We start from the raw sequence: 15,687 nt of genomic DNA on the forward strand, positions 1-15,687 counted from the left end.
CTTGGAGACAATGCTGAAGAAACAAGTCAATGTCAGAAAACCAACACATTTAGCTGAACGGCACCAAATTAGTCAAGAGGAGTGGTCAAAAATTAAAGCAGAAGCTTGTGGAAGGCTACCAAAAGCGCCTTATTGCAGGTAAACTTGCCAAGGGACATGTAAGCAAATATTAACATTGCTGTATGTATACTTTTGACCCTCACATTTTCAGTAGACCCATAATAAATTGATAAAAGAAGCAAACTTCATGAATGTTTTTTGTGACCAACAAGTATGTGCTCCAATCACTCTATCACAAAAAAATAAGAGTTGTAGAAATGATTGGAAACTCAAGACAGCCATGACATGATGTTCTTTACAAGTGTATGTCAACTTTTGACCACGATTGTTGTTCTCCCCAAGGATGCTTGACTCAAGCACAAGTCCTCCGGTGTTGTTTTTATGACATGGACTTGTTTCTTCATCATTGTCCACACGTTTAAGCCGGGACTTTGGGAAGGCCATTCTAAAACCTTAAAGGGGAACATTATCACCAGACCTATGTAAGCGTCAATATATACCTTGATGTTGCAGAAAAAAGACCATATATTTTTTTAACCGATTTCCGAACTCTAAATGGGTGAATTTTGGCGAATTAAACGCCTTTCTATTATTCGCTCTCGGAACGATGACGTCACAACATGGTGTCACATCGGGAAGCAATCCGCCATTTTCTCAAACACCGAGTCAAATCAGCTCTGTTATTTTCCGTTTTTTCGACTGTTTTCCGTACCTTGGAGACATCATGCCTCGTCGGTGTGTTGTCGGAGGGTGTAACAACACGAACAGGGACGGATTCAAGTTGCACCAGTGGCCCAAAGATGCGAAAGTGGCAAGAAATTGGACGTTTGTTCCGCACACTTTACCGACGAAAGCTATGCTACGACAGAGATGGCAAGAATGTGTGGATATCCTGCGACACTCAAAGCAGATGCATTTCCAACGATAAAGTCAAAGAAATCTGCCGCCAGACCCCCATTGAATCTGCCGGAGTGTGTGAGCAATTCAGGGACAAAGGACCCCGGTAGCACGGCAAGCAATGGCGGCAGTTTGTTCCCGCAGACGAGCGAGCTAAACCCCCTGGATGTCTTGGCTCACACCGTCCCTTATGCCACCGAAGATGATCAAGAGAAGAATATCGACCCTAGCTTCTCTGGCCTGCTGACATCAACTCCAAAACTGGACAGATCAGCTTTCAGGAAAAGAGAGCGGATGAGGGTATGTCTACAGAATATCTTAATTGATGAAAACTGGGCTGTCTGCACTCTCAAAGTGCATGTTGTTGCCAAATGTATTTCATATGCTGTAAACCTAGTTCATAGTTGTTAGTTTCCTTTAATGCCAAACAAACACATACCAATCGTTGGTTAGAAGGCGATCGCCAAATTCGTCCTCGCTTTCTCCCGTGTCGCTGGCTGTCGTGTCGTTTTCGTCGGTTTCGCTTGCATACGGTTCAAACCGATATGGCTCAATAGCTTCAGTTTCTTCTTCAATTTCGTTTTCGCAACCTGCCTCCACACTACAACCATCCGTTTCAATACATGCGTAATCTGTTGAATCGCTTAAGCCGCTGAAATCTGAGTCTGAATCCGAGCTAATGTCGCTATAGCTTGCTGTTCTAACCGCCATGTTTGTTTGTGTTGGCATCACTATGTGACGTCACAGGAAAATGGACGGGTGGTTAAAATCAGGCACTTTGAAGCTTTTTTTAGGGATATTGCGTGATGGGTAAAATTTTGGAAAAAAAATTCGAAAAATAAAATAAGCCACTGGGAACTGATTTTTAATGGTTTTAACCCTTCTGAAATTGTGATAATGTTCCCCTTTAATTAAGGCTAGAATGAAGGTTTTAGAATGGCCTTCCCAAAGTCCTGCCTCAAACATGTGGACAATGCTGAAGAAACAAATCTATGTCAGAAAACCAACACATTTAGCTGAACGGCACCAAATTAGTCAAGAGGAGTGCTCAAAAATTCAAGCAGACGCTTGTGGATGGCTACCAAAAGCGGGTAAACTTGCCAAGGGACATGTAAGCAAATATTAACATTGCTGTATGTATACTTTTAACCCTCACATTTTCAGTAGAGCCATAATAAATTCATAAAAGAAGCAAACTTCATGAATGTTTTTTGTGACCAACAAGTATGTGCTCCAATCACTCTATCACAAAAAAATAAGAGTTGTAGAAATGATTGGAAACTCAAGACAGCCATGACATTATGTTCTTTACAAGTGTGCGACTGTAGTTCTCCCCAAGGATGCTTGACTCAAGGACAAGTCCTCCGGTGTTCTTTAACAAACCTCGTCGTTTCCCTCCCCTTTAGCAGCATCTCTTTAAAGCGGTCACCCGGATGATATATGGCATCGTTTTATGTTCTAATGGGAAACAATGAAGGGCCGTTACCTTCATAGGAGGCTTTAAATCCCTGGCCGCTCACCGCGTAGTCCGATAGCAGCCACAAAGTGAGCCGGGAGCCGGTGCTTACGATAGGCGACGGCAGCTGGAACCCCGTTAACCTGAGGAGACACAGACAGAAGACAATAACCATTTTGACCAAAAGCATCAACAACACCCGCGAGGTCAGGCGAGGCGTCGGAGCCAGCCGTCTCTCAATGCAGTCGTGGGTAAGTTTCTATCCCGAGCGGAACGAGGATAAGCAATTTAAAATGACAACTCCTCAACGGGACAGAGGAGCTCGATAGATTTCTCTCAGGCTGCAATCGCGCCGTGAATCAGACGCTCTGTAAACGCTTGAGTAGACAAACATAAAAACGTCAGGTCCTGAGTCAACAAACATCCCTAATAACCGTGCGGAACATTCTACATGCGGGAGTATGAGCTGGAAACAATCAGATGTTTGCTGTTTAGGAGACAAACAGTGCAACTGCATGAATCCTCCAGTGGAACATACAGGCGGAAATGCTAAATAAACACGACCAATGTGGCATTTTCTTGACTTTTGTGTGGCATTTTTAACACAGACTACATTTTGGGTCGAGCAAATGTAGACACTTTTTTCCCCAGATTGCAGTCCTTCTCAAACAGGCACAACGACATTAAAACAACGTTGAGAACTTGGTGAATTAGGTCCTGACGTTGAGCAACACAAATCTAACGTTGAAACAACATGTTTTTGGACGTTTAATCAATGTTGGGGTCTGACGTTGTTATGACCATTGACATTTGGCAATATTCTACAACACGAATACAACGTTGAAACAACATGCTTTTTGACAACGTTTGTTCAATGACAGGTTGTGACGTAGATTTGACCTTTGCTATTCAGTCATTTTATAACCATTATTCTACAACACAAATACAACGTTGAAACAACATGCTTTTTGACAATGTTTAATCAATGTTGGGGTCTGACGTTATGACCATTGAATTTTAGTCATTTCTCAACCAATGTTCTACAAAACAAATACAACGTTGAAACAACATGCTTTTTGACAAAGTATATTCAATGTCAGGTTCTGACGTAGATTTGACCATTGAATTTTGGTCATTTTCCAACCATTATTCTACAACACAAATACAACGTTGTATCAATGTTGGGGTCTGACATTGTTATGACCATTGAATTTTGGTCATTTTCCAACCAATATTCAACAACACAAATACAACGTTGAAACAACATGTTTTTGACGACGTTTAATCAATGTTGGGGTCTGACGTTGTTTCGACCATTGCATTTTGGTAATTTTACACAACTACAACGTTGAAACAACATGCTTTTTGATGACGTTTATTCAATATCAGGTTGTGACGTTGATTTGACCATTGAATTTTGGTCATTTTCCAACCATTATTCTACAATACAAATACAACGTTGAAACAACATGCTTTTTACAACGCTTATTCAATGTTGAGGTCTGACGTTGTTACGACCATTGAATTTAGGTCATTTTCCAACCATTATTCTACAACACAAATACAACGTTGAAACAACAAGCATTTTGATGAGGTTTATTCAATGTCAGGTTGTGACGTAGATTTGACCATTGGATGTTGGTCATTTTCCAACCATTATTCTACAACACAAATACAACGTTGAAACAACATGCTTTTTGAAGACGATTAATCAATGTTGGGGTCTGATGTTGCTATGATCATTGAATTTTGGTCATTTCTCAACCAATTTTGTACAACACAACTACAACGTTGAAACAACATGCTTTTTGACAAAGTTTATCCAATGTCAGGTTGTGACGTAGATTTGACGATTGAATTTTGGCCATTTTCTAACCATTATTATACAACACAAATACAACGTTTAAACAACATGCTTTTTGAAGACGATAATTCAATGTTGGGGTCTGACGTTATGACCATTGAATTTTTGTCATTTCTCAACCAATTTTGTACAACACAACTACAACGTTGAAACAACATGCTTTTTGACAAAGTATTTTCAATGTCAGGTTGTGACGTAGATTTGACCATTGAATTTTGGTCATTTTCCAACCATTATTCTACAACACAAATACAACGTTGTATCAATGTTGGGGTCTGACGTTGTTATGACCATTGAATTTTGGTCATTTTCCAACCAATATTCAACAACACAAATACAACGTTGAAACATGTTTTTGACGACGTTTAATCAATGTTGGGGTCTGACGTTGTTATGACCATTGAATTTTGGTCATTTTCCAACCAATATTCAACAACACAAATACAATGTTGTATCAATGTTGGGGTCTGACGTTGTTATGACCATTGAATTTTGGTCATTTTCCAACCAATATTCAACAACACAAATACAACGTTGAAACAACATGTTTTTGACGACGTTTAATCAATGTTGGGGTCTGACGTTGTTATGACCATTGAATTTTGGTCATTTTCCAACCAATATTCAACAACACAAATACAACGTTGAAACAACATGTTTTTGACGACGTTTAATCAATGTTGGGGTCTGACGTTGTTTCAACCATTGCATTTTGGTAATTTTACACAACTACAACGTTGAAACAACATGCTTTTTGCCGAAGTTTATTCAATGTCAGGTTATGACGTAGATTTGACCATTGAATTTTGGTCATTTTCCAACCATTATTCTACAACACAAATACAACGTTGTATCAATGTTGGGGTCTGACGTTGTTATGACCATTGAATTTTGGTCATTTTCCAACTAATATTCAACAACACAAATACAACGTTGTATCAATGTTGGGGTCTGACGTTGTTATGACCATTGAATTTTGGTCATTTTCCAACCAATATTCAACAACACAAATACAACGTTGAAACAACATGTTTTTGACGACGTTTAATCAATGTTGGGGTCTGACAGTGTTTCAACCATTGCATTTTGGTAATTTTACACAACTACAACGTTGAAACAACATGCTTTTTGCCGAAGTTTATTCAATGTCAGGTTGTGACGTAGATTTGACCATTGAATTTTGGTCATTTTCCAACCATTATTCTACAACACAAATACAACGTTGTATCAATGTTGGGGTCTGACATTGTTATGACCATTGAATTTTGGTAATTTTCCAACCAATATTCAACAACACAAATACAACGTTGTATCAATGTTGGGGTCTGACGTTGTTATGACCATTGAATTTTGGTCATTTTCCAACCAATATTCAACAACACAAATACAACGTTGAAACAACATGTTTTTGACTACGTTTAATCAATGTTGGGGTCTGACGTTGTTTCAACCATTGCATTTTGGTAATTTTACACAACTACAACGTTGAAACAACATGCTTTTTGCCGAAGTTTATTCAATGTCAGGTTGTGACGTTGATTTGACCATTGAATTTTGGTCATTTTCCAACCATTATTCTACAACACAAATACAACGTTAAAACAACATGCTTTTTGACGAGGTTTATTCAATGTCAGGTTGTGACGTAGATTTGACCATTGAATGTCGGTCATTTTCCAACCATTATTCTACAACACAAATACAACGTTGAAACAACACGCTTTTTGAAGACGATTAATCAATGTTGGGGTCTGACGTTGCAATGATCATTGCATTTTGGTCATTTCTCAACCAATTTTGTACAACACAACTACAACGTTGAAACAACATGCTTTTTGAAGACGATTACCTACTCAGTGGCCTAGTGGTTAGAGTGTCCGCCCTGAGATCGGTAGGTTGTGAGTTCAAATCCCGGCCGAGTCATACCAAAGACTATAAAAATGGGACCCATCACCTCCCTGCTTGGCACTCAGCATCAAGGGTTGGAATTGGGGGTTAAATCACCAAAAAATGATTCCCGGGCGCGGCCACCGGTGCTGCCCACTGCTCCCCTCACCTCCCAGGGGGTGATCAAGGGTGATGGGTCAAATGCAGAGAATAATCTCGCCACACCTAGTGTGTGTGTGTGACAATCATTGGTACTTTAACTTTAACTTTAATCAATGTTGAGGTCTGACGTTGTTATGACCATTGAATTTTGGTCATTTTCCAACCAATATTCTACAACACAAATATGTTGAAACAACACACTTTTTGACAACGTTTAATCAATGTTAGGGTCTGAAGTTGTTATGACCATTGAATTTTGGTAATTTCTCAACCACTATTCTACAACACAAATACAATGTTGAAACAACATGCTTTTTGACGAAGTTTATTCAATGTCAGGTTGTGATGTAGATTTGACCATTGAATTTTGGTCATTTTCCAACCATTATTCTACAACACAAATACAACGTTGAAACAACATGCTTTTTGAAGACTACTTATAAATGTTGGGGTCTGACATTGTGACCATTGAATGTTGGTCATTTCTCAACCGATTCTGTATAACACAACTACAACGTTGAAACAACATGCTTTTTGACAAAGTATATTCAATGTCAGGTTGTGACGTAGATTTGACCATTGAATTTTGGTCATTTTCCAACCATTATTCTACAACACAAATACAACGCTGTATCAATGTTGGGGTCTGACGTTGTTATGACCATTGAATTTTGGTCATTTTCCAACCAATATTCAACAACACAAATACAACGTTGAAACAACATGTTTTTGACGACGTTTAATCAATGTTGGGGTCCGACGTTGTTTCGACCATTGCATTTTGGTAATTTTACACAACTACAATGTTGAAACAACATGCTTTTTGCCGAAGTTTATTCAATGTCAGGTTGTGACGTAGATTTGACCATTGAATTTTGGTCATTTTCCAACCATTATTCTACAATACAAATACAACGTTGAAACAACATGCTTTTTACAACGCTTATTTTAAATGTTGAGGTCTGACATTGTTACGACCATTGAATTTTGGTCATTTTCCAACCATTATTCTACAACACAAATACAATGTTGAAACAACATGCTTTTTGACGAGTTTTATTCAATGTCAGGTTGTGACGTAGATTTGACCATTGAATGTCGGTCATTTTCCAACCATTATTCTACAACACAAATACAACGTTGAAACAACACGCTTTTTGAAGACGATTAATCAATGTTGGGGTCTGACGTTGCTATGATCATTGAATTTTGGTCATTTCTCAACCAATTTTGTACAACACAACTACAACGTTGAAACAACATGCTTTTTACAACGTTTAATCAATGTTGAGGTCTGACGTTATGACCATTGAATTTTGGTCATTTTCCAACCAATATTCTACAACACGAATACAACGTGAAAACAACAAGTTTTTGACGATGTTGAATCAATGTTGGGGTCAGACGTTATGACCATTTCATTTTGGTCATTTTCCAACCAATATTCTCCAACACAAATACGTTGAAACAACACGCTTTTTGACAACGTTTAATCAATGTTAGGGTCTGACGTTGTTATGACCATTGAATTTTGGTAATTTCTCAACCACTATTCTACAACACAAATTCAACGTTGAAACAACATACTTTGTGACGACGTTTCCTCAACGTCAGGTTGTGACGTTGATTTGACCATTGAATTTTGGTCATTTTCCAACCATTATTCTACAATACAAATACAACGTTGAAACAACATGCTTTTTACAACGCTTATTCAATGTTGAGGTCTGACGTTGTTACGACCATTGAATTTTGGTCATTTTCCAACCATTATTCTACAACACGAATACAATGTTGAAACAACATGCTTTTTGACGAGTTTTATTCAATGTCAGGTTGTGACGTAGATTTGACCATTGAATGTCGGTCATTTTCCAACCATTATTCTACAACACAAATACAACGTTGAAACAACACGCTTTTTGAAGACGATTAATCAATGTTGGGGTCTGACGTTGCTATGATCATTGAATTTTGGTCATTTCTCAACCAATTTTGTACAACACAACTACAACGTTGAAACAACATGCTTTTTACAACATTTAATCAATGTTGAGGTCTGACGTTGTTATGACCATTGGATTTTGGTCATTTTCCAACCAATATTCTACAACACGAATACAACGTGAAAACAACAAGTTTTTGACGATGTTTAATCAATGTTGGGGTCGGACGTTGTTATGACCATTGAATTTTGGTCATTTTCCAACCAATATTCTACAACACAAATACGTTGAAACAACATGCTTTTTGACAACGTTTAATCAATGTTGGGGTCTGACGTTGTTATGACCATTGCATTTTGGTAATTTCCCAACCACTATTCTACAACACAAATTCAACGTTGAAACAACATACTTTGTGACGACGTTTCCTCAATATCAGATTGTAACGTAGATTTGACCATTGAATTTTTGTCATTTCCCAAACATTTTTCTACAACACAAATACAACGTTGAAACAACATGCTTTTTGAAGACGATAATCAATGTTGACATCTAACGTTGTTATGACCATTGAATTTTGGTCATTTTCCAACCAATGTTCTACAACACAACAACAACATGTTTTTGACAACGTTTAATCAACGCTGGGGTCTGACGTTGTTATGACCATTGAATTTTGGTCATTTTCCAACCAATATTCTACAACACAAATACGTTGAAACAACATACTTTTTGAAGAAGTTTATTCAATGTCAGGTTGTTACGTAGATTTGACCATTGAATTTTGGTCATTTTCCAAATATTATTCTACAACACAAATACAACGTTGAAACAACATGCTTTTTACAACGTTTATTCAATGTTGAGCTCTGACGTTATGACCATTGAATTTTGGTCATTTTCCAACCAATATTCTACAACACGAATACAACGTGAAAACAACAAGTTTTTGACCATGTTTAATCAATGTTGGGGTCAGACGTTGTTATGACCATTGAATTTTGGTCATTTTCCAACCAATATAATACAACACAAATACATTGAAAGGACATACTTTTTGACGACGTTTACTCAACGTCAGGTTGTGACGTAGATTTGATCATTGAATTTTGGTCATTTTCCAACCATTTTTCTTAAACACAATTACAATGTTGAAACAACATGCTTTTTGAAGACTATTAATCAATGTTGGGGTCTGACGTTGTTATGACCTTTGAATTTTGGTCATTTCTCAACCAATTTTGTACAACACGAATACAACGTGAAAACAAAGTTTTTGACGACGTTTAATCAATGTTGGGGTCTGATGTTGTTATGACCATTCAATTTTTGTAATTTTCCTACCAATATTCTACAACACAAATACAACGTTGAAACAACATGCCTTTTGACAACGTTTAATCAATGTTGGGGTCTGACGTTGTTATGACCATTGCATTTTGGTAATTTCCCAACCACTATTCTACAACACAAATACAACGCTGAAACAACATACTTTTTGACAACGTTTATTCAATGACAGGTTGTGACATAGTTTTGACCTTTGAAATTCGGTCATTTTACAACCATTATTGTACAACACGAATACAACGTTCAAACAACATACTTTTGACGGAGTTAAATCAATGTTGGGTTGTGACACAAATTTGACCATTGAATGTTGGTAATTTTCCAAACAATATTCTACAACATAAATACAACGTTGAAACAACATGTTTTTGACGACGTTTAATCAATGTTGGGGTCTGACGTTGTTTCGACCATTACATTTTGGTAATTTTACACAACTACAACGTTGAAACAACATGCTTTTTGCCGAAGTTTATTCAATGTCAGGTTGTGACGTAGATTTGACCATTGAATTTTGGTCATTTTCCAACCAACATTCTACAACACAAATACAACGTTGAAACAACATGCTTTTTGAAGACGATTAATCAATGTTGGGGTCTGACGTTGTTATGACCATTGAATTTTGGTCATTTCTCAACCAATAATCTACAACACAAATACAATTTTATAAAACGACATGGTTTTTGATGACATTTAATCAATGTTGGGGTCTGACGTTATGATCATTGAATTTTGGTAATTTCTCAACCAATATTCTACAACACAACTACACCGTAGAAACAAATTGTTGACAATGTTTAATCAATGTTGGGGTCTGACGTTGTTATGACCATTGAATTTTGGTCATTTCCCAACCAATATTCTACAACACAAGTACAAGGTTGAAACAACATGCTTTTTGAAAAAGTTGAATCAATGTTGGGGTCTGATGTTGTTATGACCATCACATTTTGGTCAAATATTGTGGTGCACTTAAGACAAAATTTATTGATTTTGTAAATTTCAAACCTCACAAAAACGTCACAATCCGGGAGTTTTTTTAAATTGTCGGTAGACAAGTGCAATTTTGAAAACTCTTGAGCTATGTTGGGGCCACAAAAAAGATTTTAAAGAGGGCTATTCTACTGAACTATTCTGGGAATTCTGTATTTCTAGAAAGAAACAGACGCCAAATAGCCCTGCTTTAAACTACGGTATTTTTCGGACCATAGGGCACACCAGATTAAAAGGCGCACATTTTTAGGATTTACGCATATCCCAAATACAGATTAGCAGGTACCAGAAGGTAAGAAACGTTGCTTTTGCATAATATTGCGAAACAAAACGCCAGATAATATGTCTGCTAATAGGTGCCATTTTGCGGTTCTTATACACGCATCATAGTAATACTCGTATGTTTAATGCGCCGACAATCCATCAAGCGGTGCGGCTTCATAGCTTACCGAAGTTGTACTAAAAACATTTTGACAGATTTTTGAGCTTCGTGTGTAATGTTCTATATTCTCAATGGAACAATGAACGTTTTGGTGTTTACTGGCGTTTACTTGCAGTTTACACATACAGTTGTGCTGGGTATTGTGGCCAAACAGCTCCATTTTTGTTTCATCTGACACCACATGGACAAAGATAAGACCTTCTGGAGGAAAGTTCTGTGGTCAGATGAAACAAAAATGGAGCTGTTTGGCCACAATACCCAGCAATATGTTTGGAAGAGAAAAGGTGAGGCCTTTAATCCCAGGAACACCATGCCTACCGTCAAGCATGGTGGTGGTAGTATTATGCTCTGGGCCTGTTTTGTTGCCAATGGAACTGCTGCTTTACAGAGAGTAAATGGGACAATGAAAAAGGAGGATTACCTCCAAATTCTTCAGGACAAGCTAAAATCATCAGCCAGAAGGTTGGGTCTTGGGCGTAGTTGGGTGTTCCAACAGGACAATGACCCCAAAACACACGTCAAAAGTGGTAAAGGAATGGCTAAATCAGGCGAGAATGAAGGTTTTAGAATGGCCTTCCCAAAGTCCTGACTTAAATGTGCGGACAATGCTGAAGAAACAAGTCAATGTCAGAAAACCAACACATTTAGCTGAACTGCACCAATTTTATCAAGAGGAGTGGTCAAAAACTCAAGCAAAAGCTTGTGGATGGCTACAAAAAGCGCCTTATTGCAGGTAAACTTGCCAAGGGACATGTAAGCAAATATTAACTTTGCTGTTTGTATACGTTTTGTCACATTTTCAGTAGACCCATAATAAATTCATAAAAGAAGCAAACTTCATGAATGTTTTTTGTGACCAACAAGTATGTGCTCCATCACAAAAAAATAAGAGTTGTAGAAATGATTGTAAACTCAAGACAGCCATGACATGATGTTCTTTACAAGTGTATGTACACTTTTGACCACGACTGTATATCTTATGTGTGACTGCCATCTACTGGTGACACTTATCACTACACCATGCACCAAATAAAATTGCTTCGAGGCCGGTAAGCGCAACGAGAATTATTCCGTACATTAGGCGCACCGGGTTATAAGGCGCACTGTCGATTTTTCAGAAAATGAAAGGATTTTACATAGTCTGAAAAATAGGGTAAATACAAGTATAATCAAGCACAACTGCAATAAACAGGCAACTTTTTTGGGGGGAATTCCTGAAATAAATCTTTAAGAATCCTTTGTGTGCTTTAAGTGCTAAAGTCCAGTGTGTGCAATTCAATATCCGCTTTCATTGCTACGTTTTAATTCATTAGGGAAAAAAAACAAGGGACTATTCCCCGTATGTCTCTTTGAGGTCAGACTGTGAGTATTCATTATTATGCCGGTGTTACGCAACAACCGTGGCCCACTACACACGATACTGACATATCACGTCGCGGTAATGGCAGCATCTGTGCCAGCCACACCAGCTGCATCCATAAAAAAAAAAAAAGGTCCACAAGGTCAAAATGTGGAAGCTTTTTATTCCGGGTGAAGCAGATGCTGACCGAAACAAACCGGTCCCCATCACGAGCGATCCATCCAAAAAGCCCGGCCCAGAAAGGCAGATCTCATTTTCCAACAGACTCATTCAGCTCGGCTGTCATAAATAATGTTGGAGGACATCCTTCTCATGCTTTTGCCCGAAAACCACTCGCCTCCGCTTGACAGGAGGAACCATCATTTCACACACACACACACGCACACGCACACACACACTTTATCATACATTGAATCTAAAATATTCATTGTCATTCCATATTATTTTGATGTGCTTACAACAAAGGAATCCACAATTCTTTCTGACGATTCTAATTTATCATTATTATTTTCCCATCCATCCATCTCTGGTGGATGGGGACAGCGTTCATCATGACTATTAATATCAGCCCTCATACATAATTCAGAGGCCAAATGTTCTTAAAATGCAAAACGTTTTCTCAAGCGATAGGCAGAAAAAAAATATGAGACAAACGCAAGCTCAATAATAATAATAATATCAATAATAATAATAATGAGGATGATGATGCACATGCTTGGAACAGCTCACATATTGTGAAAGGTGTTGTGTCTTTAAGGGAAGTAGCTAAAAACAACATAATAAATAAAAATAATAATGATAATACATTTGGCCACTGCATAACAGTGAATCCTGATCAACAATGAAATACAACACAAAATAACTACATCAACTCACAACAACAAATTACTTTGTTCAAAAAAAACAACCTTAGATTTGTATTTAAACTATAAACTTTTTTGACTGACTTGAACCATTTGATTCTGAACAAAAAAAAACAAAAAAAAACCTTAAATTTATCAGCAACATTAACTCAGTAGCACAATATATGTAACACTACAATTCAACCAACAAAACAAAATCCAAAATTATAAAATGTAAAAACAGACTTATGAATAATTATATATGTGTGTATATATATATATATATATATTAGAGATGCGCGGATAGGCAATTATTTCATCCGCAACCGCATCACAAAAGTCGTCAACCATCCGCCATCCACCCGTTTCTAACATTTAATCAAAACCGCACCCGCCCGCACCCGCCCGTTGTTATATATCTAATATAGACGATGCAAGGCATTAGTGAGGTTATAAAGCTTTTGCTTGTTAAAGAAAGGAGACTGATCCAATGCAGCAGAGACATTGCCACGCGCACACCAGTGCGCAATCATCTGGGAGCCGCGCTGAGCGCACCTCCAAGCGCGTGGAGGTGCGATGTCCCTCGCACCCGCGGCGGCTCCACCCGGGCTCGCGCCCGAGGCTTCAGCGCGCACCGCGGCGGCCATCCTACTTGTCGCGGCCTAGCCCTCGCGGCTCTCGCTGCCGGCGACGGCCTGGTATGGGCCCGACGCTCCAGCGCCATCCATTTTCAGGGCTAGTTGATTCGGCAGGTGGGTTGTTACACACTCCTTAGCGGGTTCCAACTTCCATGGCCACCGTCCTGCTGTCTATATCAACCAACACCTTTTCTGGGGTCTGATGAGCGTCGGCATCGGGCGCCTTAATCCGGCGTTCGGTTCATCCCGCAGCGCCAGTTCTGCTTACCAAAAGTGGCCCACTCGGCTCACCAGGGTGAGCCCCACCCCTTTCGTGAGCGCACTGCGCGCGGAGTGACCCCTGTTACGCGCCCCCGGCAACGGGGGTGGCGGGCAGGTAAGCTGCGCGGGCGGAGCGCGCGGAGTGACCCCTGTTACGAGCCCTCGGCCACGGGGGTGGCGGGCAGGTAAGCTGCTTACCTGCTGCGCGTGACGCCGGCCGCGGCGAAGGCGGACGAGGCGGGGTGTCGGTGCGGTGGGCGCGGTGGTGACCCTGGACGTGCGTCGGGCCCTTCTCGCGGATCACCTCAGCTACGGCTCCCGATGGGGCCCTCTCGGGGGAAGGGGCCTCGATCCCGGACCCCGGCGAGGCGTCCCTTCTCCGCTCCGTAAAAGTGTCCATCTCTTTTTTTTTTCTTCTTCTGTTGTGGCATATACTGCAGGTGCCTGCTCGTTTTTCGTATGTGGGTAACAACATTTAACTATGTATATATATTTCCGAATTGGTTTAACTGCCACCCGCCTGAATCTATTTAAAATCTAATTTTTTTTTATTTCAACCGCCCGACCCGACCCGACCCGCGGATAAAATCTAATTTTTTTTTATTTCAACCGCCCGACCCGCGGATAATCCGCGGACTCCGCGGTTGTGTCCGCAAACCGCGCATCTCTAATATATATATATATATATATATATATATATATATATATATATATATATACATATGAATAAATATATATCCATAAATCAATACATTTACAAATATATATCAATAAATAAATATATTTACAAACAAATATATAAAAATAAATATTGTTTTCTGAAAAAATGAATACATACATGCATTTATGAATAAAGAAAATACATTTATAAATAAATACAAATATATACATATATATATATCAGGATTAATGGCTACAATGCGCACGTTTTGTAGTACACAGTTTTTCGAAGCCGGGCTAAGCATGATACTGATAAAGCATGTTACTTGGGCCCATTGGTCGATACCGGGACCCCCCCCCCCCACACACACACACACACACACACACCACCTTCCTCCCTACACTAAAATTGAACCTACTAAACAAAATCCCAAATTAGAAAATATAAAAATAGACAAATAAATACATAATTATATATATATATATATATATATATATATATATATATATATATATATATATATATATATATATATATAAATATATTTGTAAATAAATATATACATACATATATTTATAAATAAATAAATATATAAAAATAAATACATGTATGAATAAATAAATACATAAATGCATTTATGAATAAAGAAAATATATTTATAAATGAATAAATACAAATATATAAACATACATAAATATATTTATGAATAAATAAATATATAAAAATAAATACATGTATGAATAAATAAATACATAAATGCATTTATGAATAAAGAAAATATATTTATAAATGAATAAATACAAATATATAAACATATATCAGGATCAATGCGCACGTTAAATAAAATACATTTATAAATAAATAC

The 15,687-nt window shown here is 38.2% G+C and overlaps 1 protein-coding gene across 1 annotated transcript in view; it reads right to left on the reverse strand.

The window, feature by feature from the left end:
- csmd2 (CUB and Sushi multiple domains 2) overlaps positions 1–15,687 on the reverse strand; it is an 828,472-nt gene that overhangs the window by 669,986 nt on the left and 142,799 nt on the right. The window contains exon 3 of the mRNA XM_061982429.2: positions 2,444–2,556. Coding sequence (XP_061838413.2) covers positions 2,444–2,556 — 113 coding nt within the window. The remainder of the gene's footprint in view (positions 1–2,443; positions 2,557–15,687) is intronic.

This window comes from Nerophis lumbriciformis, linkage group LG21 (assembly GCF_033978685.3).
Source record: "Nerophis lumbriciformis linkage group LG21, RoL_Nlum_v2.1, whole genome shotgun sequence".
NCBI lineage: Eukaryota > Metazoa > Chordata > Actinopteri > Syngnathiformes > Syngnathidae > Nerophis > Nerophis lumbriciformis.